Source organism: Mustelus asterias, chromosome 4 (genome assembly GCF_964213995.1).
Source record: "Mustelus asterias chromosome 4, sMusAst1.hap1.1, whole genome shotgun sequence".
Lineage (NCBI taxonomy): Eukaryota > Metazoa > Chordata > Chondrichthyes > Carcharhiniformes > Triakidae > Mustelus > Mustelus asterias.
This window is the reverse complement of record NC_135804.1, coordinates 24,331,874-24,356,343: the sequence shown is the minus strand read 5'-3', so window position 1 is coordinate 24,356,343 and position 24,470 is coordinate 24,331,874. Positions and strand designations below refer to the sequence as shown.

At 40.7% G+C, this 24,470-nt stretch overlaps 1 protein-coding gene across 1 annotated transcript in view; it reads right to left on the bottom strand.

Moving 5' to 3' along the window:
- LOC144493045 (uncharacterized) overlaps positions 1-24,470 on the bottom strand; it is a 275,407-nt gene that overhangs the window by 43,566 nt on the left and 207,371 nt on the right. The window contains exons 25-28 of the mRNA XM_078211881.1: positions 19,425-19,534; positions 17,112-17,186; positions 13,340-13,433; positions 12,950-13,020 (exon numbers count right to left, since the gene is read on the bottom strand). Of these exons, the coding sequence (XP_078068007.1) occupies positions 12,950-13,020; positions 13,340-13,433; positions 17,112-17,186; positions 19,425-19,534 (350 nt within the window). The remainder of the gene's footprint in view (positions 1-12,949; positions 13,021-13,339; positions 13,434-17,111; positions 17,187-19,424; positions 19,535-24,470) is intronic.

Sequence of the window (24,470 nt, the reverse complement as noted above, 5' to 3'; positions counted from 1 at the left end):
TTACTTGCTCCTAATCTACTACTTCTAAAAGGAGCACCCAAGTGCTGTGAGGTTGAGAGGCGGGTGGCTGGGAAGATTTCTCGGGAATTTTCAAAACTAGTTCTACCTGAAAATACAAACAAATGGTGAAATAATACTTTGGTCTATGGAAATACTATTAGTCATTTTGAATCTTTGGAATACCCTTTTAGTTCAAGAGCTAATAAAAGATGTGCAACTACTCAAGTCAGCAGATATATAAAAACATGATGTGCGAAGCTTCTAAATAAATTTCCCCGCCTCCTTGGTGGATCACTTCTTGTAATAGATGCAAGGACTGATGAATGGCCAATGACTCTTCCTCCATTGGATGAGATTATTGTAAGGCTACTTTCCCTCACAATGCATGGACTATTCTGTCTGGCAGCCCTATTTGAAATGAAGAAACCTATTCAAGATTCTGATTCAGGTTTAATAGTTAGCCAAAACAATTCCATGCATTGGTGCATACATCTATGATGTCAATTCACCTGAGTGATTTCTTTTTTATGGTGCACCTTATCTCTGACATTAGTGAATGCTTTGAAATTAAGCCATACAATTTTCTCCTCAAAAACATTTGCCATGAGGGGAAAGCAGTTGACCACCATCTTATCAAGGGCAATAAATTCTAGCCTAACCAGCGATGCCGACATCCCATAAATGAATAAAAATAAGTTCTCTGTACCTGGTGCATGGCAAAACCAAAAGGAAAGAACTATTTTTACTGTTAATTTCCCTAAACTTTTCTAAATACTAGTCTAGATACAAGTTATGACCAATATTTGGTTGGGGGGGATGATATTGCTACAATAGAAATATGTTTTGATTAAGATGGAGATTGCATCAAGTATTTTCTAATCCTGTATAAGTTTCACTGTGGTTTTAGTCTTACAGAAATCCATCAAAACTTTCACAGGAATATGCAACTATTACCAGGCCAAAATATTCAGCAATTTAACATGGTCGAACATAAAAGCCTGCACTCCAAAGCTCTTTTGCCATGCTGCATTAAGCTTCCACTCGATCATCACTGTAAACCTAATATCCTAAGGAGATTTTCAAGTTTTCAAACATGTCAGTCTGGAGCAAATAAACCGTCAATGTCATATTGGTTGGCTGACTTTTATACTTTGTAAAAAAGAAGACCAAAAAAACCCCACAAAAAAAACTTATGCTTGAATAAGCATATCAAATAAATATTTCATTTTAATCCCAAATAAATAGAGCATTCAATCGATAAGAGCCCCATCTGTATGGGCTAAAAATTAATGAGGACAACTCTTTAAACCAAACATCTGGGGACAGTGCAGCTTTCTCTTTATTGTAAAATCTACACATTTCTATTAAAATATGGTAATTTGTCATAGCAGGTGTGGATTTCTGACCAAGAAAATTGCCTCGATTTTTACTTCAAAGGGGCTTAATTCAGATGAGATGAAATACTCTGTTGCATTAGTTTCACAGATCCGAGGATTATAATGACAGTTAATAAAACTGCATTAATTACAGAACAAAGGATTGAATCCGCACTCACTGCCACGCTTCTGATGTTTCCGACCATCTCTAGTGGGACAATAGCAAATCTGCAGCTCTTAATTTAAAATAATAAGGTAATATATTAAAAGCAGGTCAGATATGCCTTAATTGCACGCTTCTGCATGCTCTGCTGGGTCAGATCTAAACTTCTATTGCAGAAGTCTGCATTTTGCAGCATGGCTGCCTGCCAGATGCACTTTTCACTACAATGAAAAGCTGGGAAATCATTAGTCAGTCTGAAATAATCAAAGATTAGAGACAAGGACTAGAAAATGAAACAAGAGCTTGTCTAAATCCTGTTGGGCTTGCAGTGGCAATTTGTTGATTTAGACTTTATTCTCTCTTGCTTACACTTCCTGCCAAACACGTCTTACCCCCAATAAAGCACTTTTCTTCTTGAAGTCATCCACCAGATAAACAAGATTGGAAATGAGTCTTTGATTTTCAGTGCCAGTGGTTGTTTTATGATTTAACTGAGTGGAGTTATACTTACTGCAGGGTGAAAAGGATGAAGTATCAATTTTCTTTTCCCGAGGCTAAATGCTCTAAATGTAGAAGTGCTTTAGCTGGGTATTGACGATACAAAAACATGGCGGTTTAAGAGCCAGTCACAGTCACATATGTTTGCCTCCTTTTCAAAGTATTATGACTTTTATTGGGTTATGTTCCCCACTGTCTTTCAGTAGCACCCTAACTGGACACTCTTCATCTGTGAGCTTAGATTCTAAGGTCGGATTGTCATGCCTCTGGCCATGTTGGAATGGAGGTGGAGGCTGGATTTAAAAATCGCAGTCTGGACCCATTTCTGGGGTTCACACCACATTCCTGTGGCGTGGGATTTTTATGGCCTTGGGATGAGCTTGCACTCAGCATCCTGCCCTTGCCTAATCCGTGGGGCGGGCCACTTCAAATGCCCCCCCCCCTTCACCTGATTTATTTCATGGAGTTGGGTCTGATTTGGTAGGAGGTGTGGTTCAAGGCACCTCTGAGTACTTGTGAGCCTCAGGGGAACACTGATCCCAAGTGGAGAAGCAAAACAAAGTCACCTGTGCTTGGAACTCTTTCATGGACAGACTTTGAAATACAAAAAAAAATGTTTTCTAAGTTTCAGTAGTTAGATGCTGGGTGATATTTTGTTGGATCTGCAAGATCAAGAACATGGAGGAGTGGAAGAGAAACCTGAGAGAGGAGAGGGTGTGATCGGGCATGGAGGAGTTAAGTGGGGAGGGCCTGGCAACTTGGGTGTGCTGCAGACAATTAGTCAAGGTAGGAAATTGAGGGGCCTAAAGGGAGGGGTCAGTATTACTATACATGGGTTCATTTCAGGGTGTTGGCTGGGAAAGGGAACGTTCACAGTCACAGGGGGAAGTTGATTTGGTAGTGGGGCAGGTTGAGTCTGAAGTTGGGATATTTGAAGGTCATGTAGGCAGGTCATGGTTGGAAACATTCATCCTGAGGAGATTAAGACAATCAACTTCTTTGTTTCAAGACACCAGGTTCAAGTCCAACAGGTTTACCAAATAAACCTGTTGGACTTTAACCTGGTGTTGTGAGACTTCTTATTGTGCCCACCCAAGTCCAATGCCGGCATCTCCACATCTTTGATTAAAGGAAGACCTATTCAATTTGGAATTGTTGCTTAATGGTCTCGGGAATGTGTGTAGTTAACACCTTTTCACTTGAGATATGCTCTTTTATTGAATACACAGTGCAGCTCACCTGACCTTCAGTGGCCACCTTTGTCCACTTTTTGAAAGAAAAGTCAACATTGAAGAATCCGCAAAGAATAACGTGGCATAAAAGTTAGGAATATGACATGCCGTTATTGGGCATGACAGACTGATCTATGTTGCACTTCCTAAGCACCGAAGTACTCATCCAGATTATGTACTTAAGTCTCAGGAGTGGGACATGAAGTCACAAACTTCTCATTCAAAAGCAAGAACGCAATCGCTCAGGCAAGACTGATAACTCCTGAATTGTTAACTTCTAATTTGTGGTCTGAAGGCTGACTTTTCTGATAGTTATTCTATCTTTGTAATTAAAACAGTGCAAACAGTGGAAAATTATGCCAATTGATTGAAGAGACTCTTTAGATGCACAAATATTACATCCACTTTAGTTGTGTTAGACGTCTAAGCATAGAAATTAGATTCTGTTTGAATCAGGGCGTGATATGGATATAGTTTGCACGACATATCTCTTAAGAGGCCAATGGTGGGAAATTGGTCCCCTGGCCTCATTAGTATGGTAACAGTAACCTATGGGCACTATTTGTAGAGTAAAGGATTAACTCTAATAATGGCTATCATAGTGATAGCTTCAATGAGAGTAGCTCCAGCTATGTCTTGGTCTTACTTAACATTTGTAAATAGTTAGTATGTAAATACATGTATTTTCAACAAAAGATCATTGCCTCTAGCACGATCTCTTCTTGATTAAGAAGCTAACAAATCTCAAGATAAAACCATGATAACAGATGGTGGCAGTAATGACCAGACCCATAGAGAAACAGTAGAAAATATTGGGGAAACCTCAAATGAAGCCCAGCAACAGTGCAGCTCAGGAGGTGAAGGATTGAGGCCAACTCAGCAACCACACCAGGGATGACAAAAATAACAAGGGCAATTCAACGGCTGGCAAGACAAGCAGCGCAAGAAAAGACAACCCTGAATGAGGGTGAGAAATGGCTACTACTTTGTCCCTGCCAAAACCATTTCAAAATATAGAGGGCCCGAGACAGGCTGTGCAATGGCAAATTTGATGAAGATGTTTTACCTGGTATTGAAATGCCTCAGATCTTGCATGTAAAGAGAACAAAGGTCAAGTTAACACTTTGTTACTTGCTGTTGGGAGCAAAGCAGGCAATGTTCTGGCCAGAGTGGGTGAATGAAAACACAGCCTCCAACAAAGATATAATTGGAACCTCTGACTTATTATTTAGCCTTCATAAAAATATTGTCACTGAGAGTTTGAAATCTAATTGGCACAGCTAAAAACAGTGTGAAGGGATTGACTCATTCACTGATGAAATGTACTGGCTCACCAAAAAGTGAGAGTATGGAACACTAAAAGGTGACCTGGTCAGAGATAGAAAAGTTGATGGCATTTTAGATGAGAATCTCCCTGACTTATAATCTTGGGAAGATTTAAATTGAAGCAAATCTGTACAACTGACCAAACAAGCTGAAGAACGGAAAGTAAAACCAGAAGTATAGCAAGGAAACAACCAGGGAAGTGACTGGAAAATGTGCCAACTGCCATTTGCAAATGTCCCCACTGTGGCAGGAAGAATGTCTCCAGGTGGGAAGAATGTCCTGCCCAAATTGCACAGTACCACGCCTGTGACAAGTTAGGCCATTGTAATGTGATCTGTCATTCCAGGAAATCTGTGCTTTCAAGGCAGAAGGCAAAATCTACTAAAGGAAACTCTATTCAAGACTTTTACAACCAGGAAATCATCTCTCCAGGAGAAATAAAGGAAAATAAAAATCAATATTGGGGTGCTGATAGTTATGTAAATAGGTATCTGACCAAATTCAAGCTACACACAGGAGTTGGTGCCTCTGACAGAATTTCATGGCTAAATAAAGTGACACTAACACTGTCCGCTTTTCAATTCCAAAGAGCACAGAAGGATATTGCGGATCCTTCACTTCTCTTTGGGAACAGTCTAGAAGAAGCAGGAATAAGATGCCAGTGGTGATAGTGATCACCAGTGACACCGAGGGTGACAGTGATCACCTGCAAGACGATATTCTGGGCCTTAATTTGCTCTTTCAGGAAAGAGTACAAGAAAATGAAACAGCTGCAGAGGCAGATGATCTGTTGGAAGAAGAGATCCTGGACCTTACTAAACTTTTTGACTTCATTGCCAATGATCATGAAGATGTTGTTGACTCTTTTGAAGAGAATCACCCTTTTCATGAGGTGAATTTGTCTGCTTATCCCACAGAATTCACTGAGGACATGCAACAATTGAAACAACCAGCAAAAAGCTATCCAGTGAGAATGAATGAGATGCTCAATCCAAATTGGATCAAACCAATAGTAAAAGTTCGGAGATTCTTAATCCTTCCAATGTAAGCTAGAGCCCACACTTAGATCTCATCAGCAAACCATGGAAGTAGTCAAGCTTTCTTTCAGCCTCGAAGGAGGCGCCCAAACTAGAGAGCATCTACAGCTGAAAAGTATCTTAGAAAAACTTAAACCTGACCATCAAATAATGGAGATTGAAAATATTCAAATTAGCATAAATTGGAGAAGTCTATCTACCTAAAAGAGAAAGTCGAATTAAAAACCCAGCTATTATCAGTCACATAGCACTACCATGCCAGAGAGGGATTTACAAATTAGAAATGGTACAACAAAAGAAAGTGAACATATTGCAGTATAGGAGAGTATAAATGCTGTATCACATCTAAGGAAATAGCCACAACACCAGACAAAAGAGTTGGCTACAGAGCAACTCTCTAAAGTACCAACACTAGCTGTCTTCTCTGGAACTGCTGAGACTCTTATAGTACAAACACCAGACACTGACATTAAACTTTCAAGCAAATTTGTAGATCAGACTACTATGCAGGAATTTGCTATCAACCCCAGCTCTGAGGTTATTTACATTGTGGATGATGGTACAATTGTACTTTCTGCAGCTAATCCAGAGATTTCACTGTCTGTAGTGGACCAGCCTCACGCTGAAGCAAGTGTGGGAATGATACCACTACCTATAGAAAGAGAAATTCCAACTGTAAGAGTAGCAGGGAAGTCTTCCTTTCTTTGTTTCCAGTAGTGTCTTCAAGATGTTCTTCATTCTTCCTTTTGTCTACCAGATTCATTTCTTGCTCAGATATTGAATACTTGTCTGTCACTTCAGCTGTATCATTCAGCTTAAGTCTTACATAGGAACTGAAAGTGCTTAATTTTGTCAAGCTAGTGCTTTCACCTTTCACCAGTGTGCATTGCAGAAGAAGATAAAGAGAATTTCAGTCTGTTGTCTTCGTTTTCAAAGGGTTGTGATTATTCGAGTCCTGAAGAGTTCTCTCTTGAATCAGTTTTTCTTTGATTGGTCTTCACTGCCTTTACATTCAGGTGTTTGTAAGTATCACAGCCCAGCAGCCAGCCCGCATGTAACCTCCAGGATTACAGGTACCTCCAGGATATACACTTCAGATTCCAGCAGCCAGCTGTTTGACAAACTGCTATCCCACTCTGCCAATGTGTTTGCCTCCCAAGGAGAAGATCAAGGAACACAAGCATCCTAATTGGAATTGATGCCTTTGGTGAAAGTGACTTGGGGAGGGGAGTAGGAATCAGATGGAAATTGTAAATAGTACATGATGTTAACAGTTTGTGGGAAGAGTGAATGGGGGAAGATGCGGAGTGAAGTGTTAACTCGAATACTGGCTTTTGAGCATGTGCATAAGGAGCTATGTTACAATAATGTCACTCACTTAAGTAAAATGAGTGAGAAACATCTTCCACAATAAGTCCAGCTATGTCTTAGTCTCATTGAATCTTTGTAAATAGTTAGAATGCAAAATAAACGTGCTTTCAGCAAAAGACCATTGCCTCCAGCAAGATCTCTTCCAGAGCAAGAAGCTAACTAATCCTAAGATAAAATCACAATAACAGACTAGACAGTAGTCAGAGTGTATACACCCAGGTTGAGATGTTAGCTGATTACAGCAGGTATGTCTGTATGGGCCTGGATGAAACATTCGGGAAGGAGTTGGGGTGAGAGGAGTCAAGCATCTAAATATCCCTTTCGTTTGGTCTCTGTGCATCTGAGAAATCTGACTGCAGCTTCAGTTGAAAAGATTTCAGAAAGGGGCTAGAAAAAGGCATTCGGTTCCCCAATGTGCATAGGCCATGGACCAATTACCGAGACAATGACAGGGCACCCTAGCTGATTTGGCATGGGACCCAATTCCTATGCAGATTGTGGACTGAAAGGTGCATGCCATATTGCACACTTCAGTGCTCATTTTTCAAATTAGCCTCCAGGCAGTAATTATTGTGTACCAGCATTTACTGAACACATTAATTTATTAATCAAGATATATATAACTGTTAAGAAATGAATATAGAGCATTTACTAACAGAACTCATTCAAACAGATTATATTTTGATGAAATGTTTCCAGGAGTAATAATTAACATTACATTTCCATCTTATATTCTGAATTTTCTGAGAAGTTGCGGGTGGGAGTCAGGAAAAAGATTTCTTTTAATTGAAGACACTAATAATTTGCAATCTATAAAACAGTCATAAAAACATAATTAAAGTAAAAAGCATTCTAAATGAATCACAAATTTAAAACTAAAACTTAATAATAATATAAAAGCTTTTCCAGAACATCAACCCAGGATTGTAAGGGGCAAAAGTATCCACCGAACAGCTAAGGTGGGTGGAAACAACTTCACAAAGTTTGCCAGGTTCAATAAGATACCCACACAGACTGAGCATGTGGAGTCAGGGGACAAGTAGCAGAATAGATAGTGCGCTGGATGCAAGTCAGAAAACAGAGAATAGGAGTAAATTGTAGTTATTCAGAAAGATAGCGGCCGGATTCTCCCATCTCACCTGCGGCTGGTATTCTCTGGTCCCGCTGCAGTGAATGGAGATTTGACTGAGCAGCAAATTCGCCATTCTCGCTGGCAGCGGCAGCAAGGCATGAACGGCCGGAGGACTGAGATCTCAAGTGTATCAGCACTTGGAACACTATTGTTCACAATTTAGCCTTTAGAATCATAAACACAATTTTAAAATTGGTGGTGGGATTGATGTGCAGAAGGATGATACCTGAAAGGCAAGGTCATATCTATCAATCAAGGATGAACAACCTGGGTTTCTTTATTCTTGAACAGGAAAGCTGAGGTGTAACCTAACAGAGATTCTCTAAAGTTATGAAAGATTTTGATAGAATAGACACAGAGAGAATGTTCCCATTTGTGGGGAAGAGTAAATCTAGGGAGGCGATGGCCCAGTGGTATTATCGCTCGACTATTAATCCAGAAACTCAGCTAATGTTGTGAGGATCTGGGTTTAAATCCTGCCACGGCAGATGGTGGAATTTGAATTCATAAAAAATATCTGGAATGAAGAAGCTATTGAAGACCATGAAACCATAGTCGTTTGTCGGAAAAACCCATCTGGTTCACTAATGTTCTTCAGGGAAGAAAATCTCTGTACCTATCTGGTCTGGCCTAGTTGTGACTCCAGAGCCATAACAATGTGGTTGACTCTCAAATGCCCTCGGGCAACCAGTGATGGGCAACAAATGCTGGCCAGCCAGTGATGCTCATGTCTCACGAATGAATAAAAACAAATCTAGAGATAGTCACTAAGAAATCAAATAGGGAATTTTTCCATATGCAGGGAATATTAAGAATGTGGAACCTGCTCCCAAAGGGGATTTTAGAGGCAAATAGTTTAAATTAATTTAATGGGAGGCAGTTGAGGGAGAAGGGGAAGGAGAGTTATGCTGATAGAGTTAGATGAGTAAGGATAGGATGAGGTTTGAATAGAGCATAAACACTGACACTGATTGTTTGGGCTGAATGGCCTGTATGTTCTATGTAATCTGACGTAAAGGTAAAACCTCAGCATCATTTGTTAATGAAACACAGAATTTAAAATATAAATCACCTTAAATGGATGTAAACCAATAATTTAATCCATCAAATATGAAGTGATGCAGCTTCTCAAGCAGCTGAATATTTTATCAGCCATTTTAAATTAATTTGGTTTGTCAGTGTTGAATGGCAACAATAAACTCAAAAATTAAAGTGGTTAAGGATAAGGACAGGTGGTTTGTATTTTCTATGGCCAGTGTCATTTATGGGGCACAAAGCAATGACTAACCACAGTATGACTAATTTCTCCTGTGTAAGATTGTTTAACAATTTTTGTTTCAGAAAACAGTCATTATAATGTCACTGAATGTTGAAGTCAAATGAACAAATGTTAAATAGAAACTGAGGTGTTTCTTGTAGAAAACTGACCCTTTATAAGAAGCCCTGCTGCTATCAATCATACTAATCTTTTGTAACTAAATTATGTATTTGCTTTCCAGTTTGAGTTAAATTCCTGCACACTATTCTTTGTACACTATCTAAGTCCTTTAAATGAAATATGAAAAAAAGTATTGCTACAAGTGGTGATAGGGTTAATTGGCTTTTTTCTTTGATAAGCATTTGATTGTGGAGTGAGTGTGACCTTTTGGGTGTCAGTCATGCATTAAATTTTTTCCTTTACGCTGGATAATGGAAAACTGTAGATTTCCTTTAAGTAAGAAGCAGTTGAATTGATTTTCTGTGGTGTAATTACCAGTCAATGACAAATCCTGTCGCTTTATTAAACAGCTACATTAGGTTTCAGGTAAATGCTTTCACAAATACTTTTAACTATCAGGACTCAAGAGAGGAAAAAGACAGCCTGGCAATGGTTCACTATTGACTGAAATGCCAGACCTCCTGACTTATCTTTCTCAACTTGTAGAAATCAATGCGTAAGATTAATTATGAAGTTTAATTTTGCATCTTCAAAATATGATTGCAAACAGGCCATTAGATGTAGGAGCAAAAGGCCATTCGACCCATCGAATCTGCTCCCCCATTCAAGAGATCATCATGATTGATCTGATAATCCTAAACCCCGCTTCCCCACCTTACCCCCATAGCCCTTGATTCACTTACTGATTAAAAATGTCTGTCTCAGCCTTGAACATACTTAATGTCCCAGCCTCTACAGACCTCTGTGATAAAGAATTCTACAGATTCACTCTCTCTCTGAGAGAAAAAAATCCTCCTAATTTCTGTCTTAAACGAGTAACCCCTTACTATGAGATTATGCCCTCTGGTCCGAGACTCTCCCACAAGGCGAAACAATCACTCAGCATCTACGCTATCAAGCCTCCTGAGAATCATATATGTCTCAAAAAGGTCGCCTCTCATTCTTCTAAATAGTTACAGGTCAAAGATATATATGCACTATTGTAAATATATAAAAGCAATATTGTCAGTCTGTTTTTTCCAACACTCTTTAACTCACTCATTATGATAGCAAACATAAGTATGTTAGAAATAAGCCTCCAAACTTATATCAACTTAATTTTCCTAAAAAGGTTAGTTTATTATCAAGAAATGAATGTACGTAGCAGAGTACTGAAAAAATGGTTTGGCAGGTGACAGAGGTGGAGTATCAATGTAGTGCATCAGAATGCCAAGTGCAGGACTGAGCAATGTTATGAACACTGTGATTTCCCAGTCTCAGCTAAGCAATTAACAAGAAGGCATCAACAGCAGAAGAGAAAAGAGAGAATGCATCAACCTTTATCACTTCCATGCATCGTCTAGTGGCTGATCAGAGTGTGGTGCTGGGACTAGGTTGTTGGTCAAGGAGCGAGGCTTGAGGAGACATAAAGAAGAGCAAACAAACATGGGGATGGAAATCCAAGTTAATTCCATCCTCAACCCCATGTCCAACACTCAACATCTCCCTCTGGTCCTTATGTTAAGCGGATACAGTAAATAGTTCCCTTGCCTTGGGTACCATTTCCATCTTTCAAACCTGCTGTTACTAATTCCCTCTTTGATCCCACTGCCTTTTGAAACTGCCACTCCATCTCCGAGCTGCTGTTTCTCTTTGAAGTCCTAGATGGGTTGTCATATTCCAAATTGATGCTCATCTGCCTTGCAATTCTTTGCTTGAATCTCTCCAGCTTTCCGCCCATGCTATAGAAGTGAAATGTCTTAATCAAAGTCATACATTGTATCCGTTCTGCCTGTGGTGCATTATTCTGCCCTGACCTGACTGCAGTCTTCAACTTGAACGTACCATCCTCCTCCAGTGCACATCTGGTGTAGTCTAACTCTGCAAACACTTGATTTTATTCTTATAGTACTGCACTTACCTGGAAAGGGCAGAGTTTGCATCAAATTCTGAACTGAATGCTGCAGTAGTGCAGTTCTATACAACTGCTGGTTGCTCTCTCTCCTACATTGCCCAAGTGCCCACTATTCAAGTATGATTCTTGATGGAGAGTTGGCAAGTTATTTAACCATTTTAGTCAAGCTCGACTCTATCCTCATCTGATGTCATTACATACACAAATATATATTTCTAGTAAGGATTACTTAATGACTAGAAAAACTTCCTTTGTTCAACCTAGAGTTTCTGAGGTCAATTATACTGGCATTAACTCAGTACAGAGTTCTGGCCTAGTCTGTATGCCTGTTATTTAATGTATGAACCCATTGAGCCATTGGTAAATTGCTGATCCAGAAATTATTTCAAAGCACACCACTGTTAAATAGAATGGGTTTCTATTTGCTGTTGGGTGACGGTGTTCATGTGAATCATGCTAGATTCTAATGTATAACCAAGGGCTGGATTTTACTTCCCAAATTAGATATGCTGCCCCCTAGCAATGATGAAAAATTCAGCGTGATGACTTCGGGTTGGCAACCTGACATCATCACACCAGTCTCCAATAATACAGGAGGGGACAGGTGCAGAAATCAGCAGCTCGTCTGCCATTTTGAAATCATTAATTAACAGGCTATTAAGCGCATTAACTGCCCAATTCTCCATCATTTTTTGTTGTTTACTGAATTTTTTGGGCATCGAATGTAAAAAGGTTGGAGGTCTTTTACAGCAGCAAGATGGCACAAGGCCTGCCACTGGGAACCATGGGGGAATATATCAGCAGATTCTGCTGGGGAAGGTGGCAGTATCTGTACATTTGTTAATGACATTTTTAACATTTTTGTACCTTCAATGAATAATTAAGACTAATTCTGAGAGCAGGGGACCTATAGAATTCTAACAGTGACTGCGGCATTATCTCTTTGACACGTGAGATCTCGGCCTAAAGTGCCGATTGGGTGTGGAGTCACTGTTTGTGCCACAATTTCTTAGAACCCACAAGTTATGTAATCCCACCCAGTTGCGACTCCTATTCTATTGTGATTGTAGTTGCAACAAAAATTCAACACTATTATTCAAGGGATGTGGGCTTCGCTGGATAGAGCAGCATTCATTGCCCATCCTTATAGTAACTTAAAGTCACAAGAGCTGACTATCTTGTGCCGTCTAAAAACATGAATGAGAAACATTGGCCATGATAATAACTCCCAGGTCAGAAGGCAGCAAAGAAAAGGGTTCATCGTCAGGAAGCAACTTCCATTGCATCTATAATTGGCCTCCTTCCCGCTTAACAGCCATTAATTGTCAACCAAATGCTAGATTGGATGTGCAGAGTTGGCGGGGACGGGAGCGGGAGCGAGCAGACCCCTCAGTTTCCGTCCTCACCCCATTGGGAAACGTAAAATCCAGCCCTAAATTTTTACAAAATTAAATGTGGTAATCTTCAGGGATAAATACTTACTCTTCATCTTGAAATGGGCTCCGGAGCCGATACATGACATTGGGGTGTTCTGCTGGGTGGTTGTGCAAGGCCTGTATAAGAGATATGAATTAATAAGGTTCAATAACTGGGGACAAATGGGACAGTCACATATCCAGGTACTGCACTGAGAGTGCCAATGGATTCTAGGCTCAGATTTTTTCCAACTCCATTTTTATAAAAGAACTTTGCTGAGCCAAAAGTATTTTAATGCAAAAATCATGAAACCGTCCAAAAATATATTGATAACAGAAATCACACTTGCATTGCAATGACATCTTTTACAAACAGTTTTGCCTGGATCAGCTTGGCACTCATACTGAACTACTTCTCCATTCTCCTGTAGTGCCTTCAAGGAATTACACGGCTTACCTTTAACCTCTCATTTGTTATCCTCTTCTCATCCACTTCAACTTTTAATTTCTTGTTCTCGTGCTGCAGTCGTTCATTCATTTCCTGTAGATGGCTGTGTTGTGACAAAGGTTACAATAGCAATAGCATAAAGGGTCATTACCACAGCAAAGATAAAAGAATAATAGAATGTAAATGTGAATCTAACATTGAAAAATATTTCGACCAAAAAGCCATCTGGTAGTCATTAATTTGATGTGGGAGGAAAACGAGCTACAACATTTTTGCCAACCCCAGATTTTTATGTCACAACATTTTTGTAAAACACTGATTTTTGTAAGAAAAACTTAATTTCATACTTGATCATAGATTTAAAAACCATGTGCTGATTTTTCCACTAAGATGGCGCTCATGTTATCCCAGTATAAGGCAGTATAGAAACCATTGAACAAATATTGTATTTCCCAGTGCAAGCCAACATTTTCACATATTCAAGTCAAATGCATTCCACATGAGGTGGAGAACCACATATCAGGTTCACTTAAACTCCCAGAATTAAAATTTATCTAGAGATCCTGAAGCAGGCATTTCATATCACTATGAGGCATTTGGATGGGTACACAAATAGGGAAGGAATAAAGGGATATCGTCCGAGTAAGGGCAGAAGGTTTTTTTTAGTTTAGTTAGGGCATCATGATTGGCACAGGCTTAGAGGACTGAAGGGGCTGTTCCTGTGTTGTCCTTTTCTTTGTTTTTTGAATTGAATACTACAGTTAATGATGCAATGGCACACATACAAGGGGAGTAATAGATATGGATATGCTTGGTTCAAGAATTCTTTGAGGAGGTAACAAAGAAGTTAAACAAAGGAGAGCCAGTGGATGTGATTTATTTGGATTTCCAGAAGCCTTTGAAAAGGTGCCTTACAGGAGGCTGCTAAATAAGCTGAGAGTCAATGGTGTTAGAGGCAAGGTACTGGCATGGATAGAATATTGGCAGACAGACAGAAGGCAGAAAGTGGGGATAAGGGGGTCCTTTTCAGGATGGCAACCAGTGACTAGTGGTGTTCCACAGGGACCACAACTTTTCATTAGATACAGTAATGATCTGGAAGATGGAACTGAGGGCATGCTTGCTAAATTTGCAGATGATAAAGATATGTAGAGGGACAGATAGTGTTGAGGAAGTGGGAGGCTGCAAATGACTTGGGCAGGCTAGGAGAGTGGGCAAAGAAGTGGCAGATGGAATACAATGTGGAAAAGTGTGAGGTTATGCACTTTGGTAGGAAGACTAGAGGCGTAGACTATTTTCTAAATGGGGAAAGGCTTCGGAAATCTGAAGCACAAAGGGAATTGGGAGTCCTGATTCAGGACTCTCTTAAGGTTAACATGCAGGTTCAGTTGGCAGTTAGGAAGGCAAATTCAACGTTAGCATTCATTTCTAGAGGACTAAAATACAAGAGCAGGGATGTACTGCTGAGGCTGTGTAAGGCTCTGGTCAGACCCCATTTGAAATATTATGAGCAGTTTTGGGCCCATACCTAAGGAAGGATGTGTGGCCTTGGAGGGGATCCAGAGGAGGTTCACAAGAATGATCCCATATTTTGTCATATGGGGATCGGTTGAGGATCATGGGTCTATACCCGATGGAGTTTGGAAGGATGAGGGAGGATCTAATTGAAACTTACAGTATACTGACAGGCCTAGATAGAGTGGACGTGGAGAGGATGTTTCCACTAGTGAGAGAGTCTAGAACTCGAGGGCACAACCTGAAGAATGAAGGGACGCTCCTTTAAAACTCAGATGAGGAGGAATTTCTTCAGCCAGAAGGTGGTGAATCTGTGGAACTCATTCCCACAGAGCGCTGTGGAGGCCAGGTCATTGAGGGTCTTTAAGGCAGAGATAGATAGGTTCTTGATCAATAATTGGATCAAGGGTTACGGGGAAAAGGCGGGAGAATGGGGATGAGAATCATATCAGCCACGATTGAATAGCGGAGCAGATTTGATGGGCCAAATGGCCTAATTCTGCTCCTATATCTTATGGTCTTACAAGCTTTGGTATTCAGTATGATGGTAAGGTTCTTCTGAAATGAGAATATACCTTAAAAATGAGAATCTCTTCATTGTTAGAGTCTGGTTGTGCCAGGAAAGCCCTCCATCTTTATCAGCTTCAATTATAAAATAATAGCAATTTTTACTGACTTGATAAATAGGAAAACGTTAATGCCTGTGAAAGCAGTGATATCATAGTATCACATATAGAAACCAGGTTGTATGATAATACAATGCCATATATTTTTCAGTAGGCTAATCCTAACTATGCACAATGATTTGATTTTAAAATGCCCATCCTTTTCTTGCTATTAAATAAAGGAAATATCAACTTCAGTTGTTGGGAAGGATGCCCTACAATTTAAGCCAGAAGTAAAGCCAAGTGCTTGATGATCACTGACTATTTCCCTTGGAAGTAATCCTAATGCATAGATGCCAATTGTGAAAGGAATATCAGAGCCAATCACCTTAACCTGGTGGACTGCTCATTCAGAATGACAGAATCCAAAAGTCACTGAGCCACATAATGATGCGTAATTACATTTATGCCTGTGTCTGATGGATGTTGTGTTGGATTGTATCAAAATTGCAAAATCAAAATAAAAAAATTGTAAAGCATATGGAGAATGCAGATAAATTACAATACTTAGTCCAGACGAAATAAAGTCCAATTTCCGGTTTTTGCCTTTGTCATGTCCAGAGCCTAGGTTAATGCCGGGTAGTCTGCCCATTTATTTTATTCTTATTAAATTTTTCTGTAGCAGTTTGATACAACTGAGTGGCTTGCGGGGTTATTTCAGAGAACGGTTAAAAGTCGACCACACTGCTGTTGGTCACTTCTAAGCCAGACCAGGTAAGGACAGCAGATTTCCTTCCCCAAAGGACATTAGTAAACCAGATGGGTTTTTATAATAATTTCCTGCCATAACATTTAACATAATAGAGAAATGGTTGACCCGAAGCCATTCCTCCTCATCTCAGTTTTAAAGGAACGTTCCTTCACTTTGCAGTTGTGCCCTCGAGTTCATTTGTCCACAAATGAACGAACCTTACTTCATGACATTAGGTTATTAAATTAAAATTGACCTCTCGGTCCATTGCTAAGGATATGCTGTGAAAGTGCTGTGTTTACAGAGCAGGCATTCCAGCACCAACAGCTTCAAGAGGTTGAATCATTGTGTTGCCCAGGACCCCAGAAAATCCAAATCAAATCTGGAATAGTGAGTAAAATGTGGAAGGTTCTCTATTGATGTACTTGTCTTAAAATAATAGCAATGCAATAAGCTTTCATGGATGGAATTTTACAGCCCCTCCCACTGGCAGGATTTTCCAGTCCCGCTGAAGTCAATGGATTTAGGAACAGCTTGCTGCATTTATGGCTCTGCCCTTGCTGCAACATGGAACAGAAGGTCTGAACTTCATTTAAATAACTGACTGACCTGGGGTTCCTGTTTAAAAAATAGTCACTTTCCGAACTGTACCATCCCACACCTTAATAGGCAGAATAGTGATTGACCTATCTGGTTTTGATCGGTCCAGACTACTGCTAAAAATAATTTTGTTCATACCTGTCTCTGTACGCCAATAAACAACTGTGCCTGAAAGAGACTTAACTGATTCTCCTTTCTACCCAAAGATGTGTTTTCAGTCAGCATAGATTGAGTACAATACTAGTAACCCTAATACCAATACAGGAAAGTCTGACATTTAGACTAGCCAGTTCCCAGTGTCAGCACTTACTCTTTTTCAGTTGTTAGTTGAAGGATTTGTTTTGTTTGCTCTTTGATCTTATTTCCAAGTTTTTCGTTGGCTTGCCTGTTTAAAATAAGATGGTGTTTTAAATAATTGTAGTTAGTACAGGAAAGGCACAGAAAAAAACATGATAGGGAACCAACATGGAATGATATTTTGGCCAGGAAAGCACTCTTGGGTGATGTAGAGTGAAAGCATTGGTAATGATCTGTTTTACATGCTGCGTGTTTTATGCCTTTTCAGCTTTTACATCAAAATCCAAGCATTTAGCATTTATCTTTTCTTTATGCTTATCGTGTTATGACAGAAAAACCTGACAACTTAATATTTTTTTCAAAATTAAAAACAAAGCAAATTTGCAGGTGTTTTTGTAACGTACACCAGCGGATCTCTCACATGATGTAGATCATGGCCAGAAATTTAGGGGAAAAAAGAAAAAATAACCAGCCATATCCTCCTTTTTAGAAAGAATTGCATCATCTTGTTCGAACGAGGTTAGAGTTGCTTTTACTATGGTTTTGTGTGTTTAGCAAATATCAGCACATGTCCACAAATATTATTTTACCTATTTTGATTCCAGGTTGTATTAGTTATGCCGTATTTATTTTATCAAATAAACTAGATCAGCGATTGTTTACTGGCATTAGGACTGGGTGAATACTCACACTTCAAAGTTACTATCAATGGTTGGGGATTGGCCTGGGGTGTTTCATTTTTAATTCAATTTTAAACATTTGATTCTGATATATACATTTAATATGCACAGAATAATGATAACAACAAGCCAAAGGGGTTTAGATTATTGTCATGAATGATGAAAACATAGCTTGAATGGTTTGTGAAGTATGTGAGCCCAGGCACGGGGGCCAAAGCTAGACACCAGATACTACCAAATAAAATGCTTAGGGCAGCCCTGGGCCCAATTTAGTTGTGCCACGATTTCAATTGATTCACAATCCTCCTCATGATCAGAAATGGCATGACAGACAGCATGATAATCGGATTCATATCAAAGTCACATGAATGATGTAATTTTGTTGCTAAGCATTACACGATGTACGTGTGACACACAACGATCCCTTTATTAGATTATTTTTGTATTAATTGATTTAACCTAAGGCTAATGATATCGCACCATCAATGGAATGAGCTTTGTGATACTGCTTATTTCTGTGATGCGATTAGACGATGTCAGTCACATTACTCAGTAACACTGGTCTGCATGGTTACTTAGCAACAATCACAATGTTCTCATAGACCAATCACAAGATACGACAAAACACTGTTCAAAAATAACATTCAATTCTGGCATTTTGTTTTAGTGATAGATAGTTTGGAATTACCTTAAAAGCAAGGTTAAATCAATTCTTAAACATCCAGTTCTGGTTTGACTTAAATACATTTAAGATATACAAAATAAAGATGCAACACTCTCAAGAGGTAGAGATTATGTTATGAATGATGAGAACGTACCTTGAATTGTTTGTGAAATTTATTTGTTCTAAGGAGGTATTCCAAGAGAGATTATATTCGATATAAAAATATATAATAATCCTTATGAGTGAAGTTAGTCATCCAGGCTCATATATTCTATTGAGGCTGTCATTTTCCCTCCATCACTAGCTGCTAATCCAGTGGTGAATACATTTTGTCATGTAACCTTATAGCCCATAATGGTAAACTTCTTTTTATGCAAGATTAATTGCATCTATTTTATTTTAAATAAATCAGGTAAGAGGGGAAAATTACTTTACTGGAAAATACCTGCACATTTTAGTATTTTCTTCCATATGGGATCAGACATGATGGGAGAGAGAGTGATTGGAACAAGGATTGTGGGGGCCCAAGTGACTCAATTGGTGACACAGGAGAGACACGGAGGCTGTGGGTTCCAGTTTCACTCTAAGATTTGTTGGCCACAGCAGGAGCTTTCATGTGGGCGGTAGCATGTCATTAATCAGTCTGCAAAATGCTTCTAACACTCCACACCATTCGCCAAGAGAGAAAAGTGTGTGAAGATGTGCTAAAAAATAAGTACTTTGATAATTGAAGAAGCAGAGCTGCATTAAATCAACACAGAAGGAATCATTAGTTCTGTTTATTAATTCTCACAGTGATAATCCATTGTCTGGGCATCGGCTCAGATGTTTCTGCTTCAGTATTAGTCAAGGCTCCTGAACAACTAGCTGAAAAGCACATACATTTGAAATATTCCAGAATATTAATCAGTTACATGCCTTAATCGGTATGTCTTTACAAACAATGAAGGAAACTGAAATCATATTTTAAAAATGGACTTACTTTTGGTCCTTTACCCATTGATTAACATTTGCTACAACCAGCTCACTTTCTCGATGTAATCTTGAACTGTCTGACCTTGCACCATGCAAGGACTTTCGTAAGGTCTCAAGCTAAAACAATCCAAAAAAATGTAGGTTAGAATAAACTGACTACAATAAATTTAAACTTCATATATAACAATAAAAATACTGATGGTGCAGTGATAGTGAGCTGGACATGGGTTTGTGACATTACATGTTGGGTTCTTGCTTCAGCCATAAGTCATAAAACATAGGAATAGGAGTAGGCCATTTGGACCCTCGAGCCTGTTCTGCCATTCGATAGGATCATGGTTGATCTAACATTCCTCACATCTACTATCCTGCCATTACCCCGTAACCCTTGATTCCCTTACTGATCAAAAATCTATCCATCTCAACGGTAAATATACACAAGGACTTTTTCCACCTGTCCCAGTGTTAGGGGCTATCACTGACTTTTGCTTCCTTATATGCTTTTTCTTTCAACTTAATACTCTCCTTAACTTTCTTGGTTAGCCATGGTTGGTTTATCTCTCTCTTAGAATCTTTTCTCCTTCCTGGGGTATAGATTTGTTGCGCCATGAATTATCTGCCTAAATGTTTATCATTGCTTGTCTTTCCTGCTAATTTATTCAGCCAGTGCACTTTCGCTAACTTTATCTTCACTTCTTTGTAATTCCCTTTATTTAAAATAAACATCGTTGTTTCCGACCCAAGTTTTTCACTCTCAAAATGAATATTAAATTCTATCATGTTATGATCACTACTTCCTAGGGGATTGTTTACTCTGAGGTAATTTATTAAACATGCCTCACTACCATTATCGGATCCAAGAAAGCCTGTTCCCTGGTTGGCTCCATAACATATTGCTCTAGGAATCTATCCCTACTGCGCTCTATGAATTTGTCATGTGGTTACTCTTTCCAACTTGATTAACCCAGTCAACACGAAGATTAAAATCACACATAATTATTACAGTGTGGCTACTGTTGGGGTCTATACACTACTTCTACCAATGTCTTTTTTCCCTTGCTGTTTTTTAACCTCCACTCAAATGAACTCTTCATCATCTGAGCCTAGATTGTCTCTCACAACTATCCATATTTCAGTGCTACCCCACCACCTTTTCCTTTCCTCCTGTCTTTCCAAAAGGCCAATTATCCATGAATATTAAGTTCCCAATATAGACCAATGGGAGGTTTTCAGGAGAGGATGGCACCTGTACAAGAGGGAGGGGTCACAACTAAGTTGGAAGGGCACAAATATCCTGGCTGGGAGCTTTGTTAATGCAGTTCGGGGGGGTTTAAACTAGTATGGCAGGGGGGTGGGGATCAAACTATTAGGTCTATAAGTGTGGTGGCTGGGGACGAGCTTGGGGCTGGGACAAGGCTGGCAAAGAAGAAGAGCACTCTGGGGGAGGACGACCTCACTGAGCCTGGGGGTCTGGAGTGCTTATACTTCAATGCAAGGAACGTAGCAGGTAAAACAGACGAACTTGGGGCCTTAATGCGCACGAGGAATTTGGATGTGGTTGCGGTGACGGAGACTTGGTTGAAAGAGGGACAGGACTGGCAGCTGAATATTCCAGGGTACAAGTGTTTTAGGCGAGACAGAGGAGGGGCCAAAAGAGGTGGGGGAGTAGCGGTATTGGTTGGAGAGCATATTACAGCGGTGCAGAGGGAGGACAATTCGGAGGAGTCGTGTAGCGAGTCACTCTGGGTGGAGCTTAGAAACAGGAAAGGCGCAGTCACTATGTTGGGGGTGTACTACAGGCCCCCCAACAGCCCAAGGGAAGTGGAAGAATGGATATGTCAGGAGATACTGGATAGGTGCAGGAAATATAGGGTTGTTGTAGTGGGAGACTTCAATTTCCCTGGTATAGACTGGAAATCGCTGAGGGCAGGGACTCTGGATGGGGAGGCATTTGTAAAATGTGTACAGGAGGGTTCGTTGGAACAATATGTGGACAGCCCAACTAGAGAGGGGGCTATACTGGACCTGGTGCTGGGGAATGAGCCCGGTCAGGTCTTCAAAGTTTTGGTCGGGGAACATGTGGCAAATAGTGACCACAATTCTGTTAGCTTTAGGATAGTGATGGAAAAGGATGAGTGGTGTCCCAAGGGTAAGGTGTTGGATTGGGGGAAGGCTAACTTTATTGGGATCAGGCAGAAATTGGCAGCTCTTGATTGGGAGAGGCTGTTTGAGGGTAAATCCACATCTGGTATGTGGCAGTCTTTTAAGGAACAGTTGTTAGGGCTACAGGACAAGCATGTGCCTGTAAAAAAGAAGGATAGGAAGGGTAGGATTAGAGAACCGTGGATAACCAGGGAAATTGAGGGACTGGTCAAAAGGAAAAGAGAGGCGTATGTTAGGTCCAAGCAGCTAAAAACGGAGGGAGCTCTGGAGGAGTATAATGAAAGTAGGAAAATACTCAAACGGGGAATTAGAAGAGCAAAAAGGGGTCACGAAATGTTCTTGGCGGACAGGATTAAGGAGAATCCCAAGGCATTTTATTCATACGTTAGGAACAAAAGGGTTGTAAGGGAAAAAATCGGACCTCTCAGGGACAAAAGTGGGGACTTATGCTTGGAGCCCAAAGAGGTAGGGGAGATCCTAAATGAATACTTTGCGTCGGTATTCACTAAGGAGAGGGATGTGTTGACTGGGAGTGTCTCGGAGGGGAGTGTTGAACCGTTGGAGAAAATCTCCATTACAAAGGAGGAAGTGTTAGGTTTGTTAGAGAATATAAAGACTGACAAATCCCCAGGGCCTGATGGAATCTATCCAAGGCTGCTCAGGGAGACGAGAGGTGAAATCGTTGGGCCTCTGACGCAAATCTTTGTCTCGTCACTGGACACAGGTGAGGTCCCAGAGGATTGGAGGATAGCTAATGTGGTCCCGTTATTTAAGAAGGGTAGGAAGGATAACCCGGGTAATTATAGGCCGGTGAGCTTGACGTCCGTGGTGGGGAAGTTGTTGGAGAAGATTCTTAAAGATAGGATGTATGCGCATTTAGAAAGGAATAAACTCATTAACGATAGTCAACATGGTTTTGTGAGAGGGAGGTCATGCCTCACGAACCTGGTGGTGTTTTTTGAAGAAGTGACCAAAATGGTTGACGAAGGAAGGGCCGTGGATGTTGTCTATATGGACTTTAGTAAAGCGTTTGACAAAGTCCCTCATGGTAGGCTAGTGAAAAAGGTTGGATCCCATGGGATAAAGGGGGAGGTGGCTAGATGGGTGGAGAACTGGCTTGGTCATAGAAGACAGAGGGTGGTAGTGGAAGGGTCTTTTTCCGGCTGGAGGCCTGTGACTAGTGGTGTACCACAGGGCTCTGTATTGGGACCTCTGCTGTTTGTGATTTATATAAATGATCTGGAAGAAGGAGTAACTGGGGTGATCAGTAAGTTTGCGGACGACACAAAACTGGCAGGACTTGCAGATAGTGAGGAACATTGTCAGAGGCTACAGAAGGATATAGATAGGCTGGAAATTTGGGCAAGGAAATGGCAGATGGAGTTCAATCCTGATAAATGCGAAGTGATGCATTTTGGTGGGAATAATGTAGGGAGGAGCTACACGATAAATGGAAGAACCATAAAGGGTGTAGAGACGCAGAGGGACCTGGGTGTGCAAGTCCACAGATCTTTGAAGGTGACGTCACAGGTGGAGAAGGTGGTGAAGAAGGCATATGGCATGCTTGCCTTTATAGGACGGGGCATAGAGTATAAAAGTTGGGGTCTGATGTTGCAGATGTATAGAACGTTGGTTCGGCCGCATTTGGAATACTGCGTCCAGTTCTGGTCGCCACACTACCAGAAGGACGTGGAGGCTTTGGAGAGAGTACAGAGGAGGTTTACCAGGATGTTGCCTGGTATGGAGGGGCTTGGTTATGAGGAGAGATTGGGGAAACTGGGGTTGTTCTCCTTGGAAAGACGGAGGATGAGGGGAGACTTAATAGAGGTGTATAAAATTATGAAAGGCATAGATAGGGTGAACGGTGGGAAGCTTTTCCCCGGGTCGGTGGTGACATTCACGAGGGGTCATAGGTTCAAGGTGAAGGGGGGGAGGTTTAACACAGATATCAGAAGGACATATTTCACACAGAGGGTCGTGGGGGCCTGGAATGTGTTGCCGGGCAAGGTGGTGGAGGCGGACACACTGGGAACGTTTAAGACTTATCTAGACAGCTATATGAACGGAGTGGGAATGGAGGGATACAAAAGAGTGGTCTAGTTTGGACCAGGGAGCGGCGCGGGCTAATTGTTCCTGGTTTCTCGTTTCAAGGCTTCATTCTACGATCATCTTGCTGGTGCCAGTACAGAGTGAGACTGCGGATAGTTGGGAACCTGTCTCGGGGGCAGGGAATTCATATGGTGTTCGTGGAAGTGGAAATGACTAGGGTTGGGAAGCATTTTCCGATCGGGGCCATTGTGATCTCCTGGACTCGTTTCGATCGCCTCAGGGGGTCGGAGAGGAATTTCCCAGATTTTTTTTTTTTCCCCATATTGGCCCTGGGGTTTTTCACTCTGGGTTTTCGCCTCTCCCTGGAGATCACATGGTCTGGAATGGGGGGGTGGGGGTAAGTTAATAGGTTGTAATGAACAAAGCATCATAGCTGTGAGGGACAGCTCGGTGGATAGGATATTGGTATGTAGATAGGCTGGAAAATTGGGCGGGGATCCTGGATTCAGGATTCAATCCTGGACCGGGGAGCGGCGCGGGCTTGGAGGGCCGAAGGGCCTGTTCCTGTGCTGTATTGTTCTTTGTTGTTGTTGTTCCCAATTTTGATCTCCATGTCTCTATAATGGCTATAGGATCATAACCATTTACCTCAATTTGCGCCGTCTGTTTGGCTACCTTATTCAGAAAGCTTCATGCATTAACTTACAAAGCCCTTAGGCTTGCCTTTTTGCCATTTTTAATCATTCTAACTTTTCTTTCCACTGTGATCCTATTTTATTCTTGTCCTTGATTACCTTGTCTACTGTTTTTGCATTTTACTATTCTCTCTTTTATTACTGTC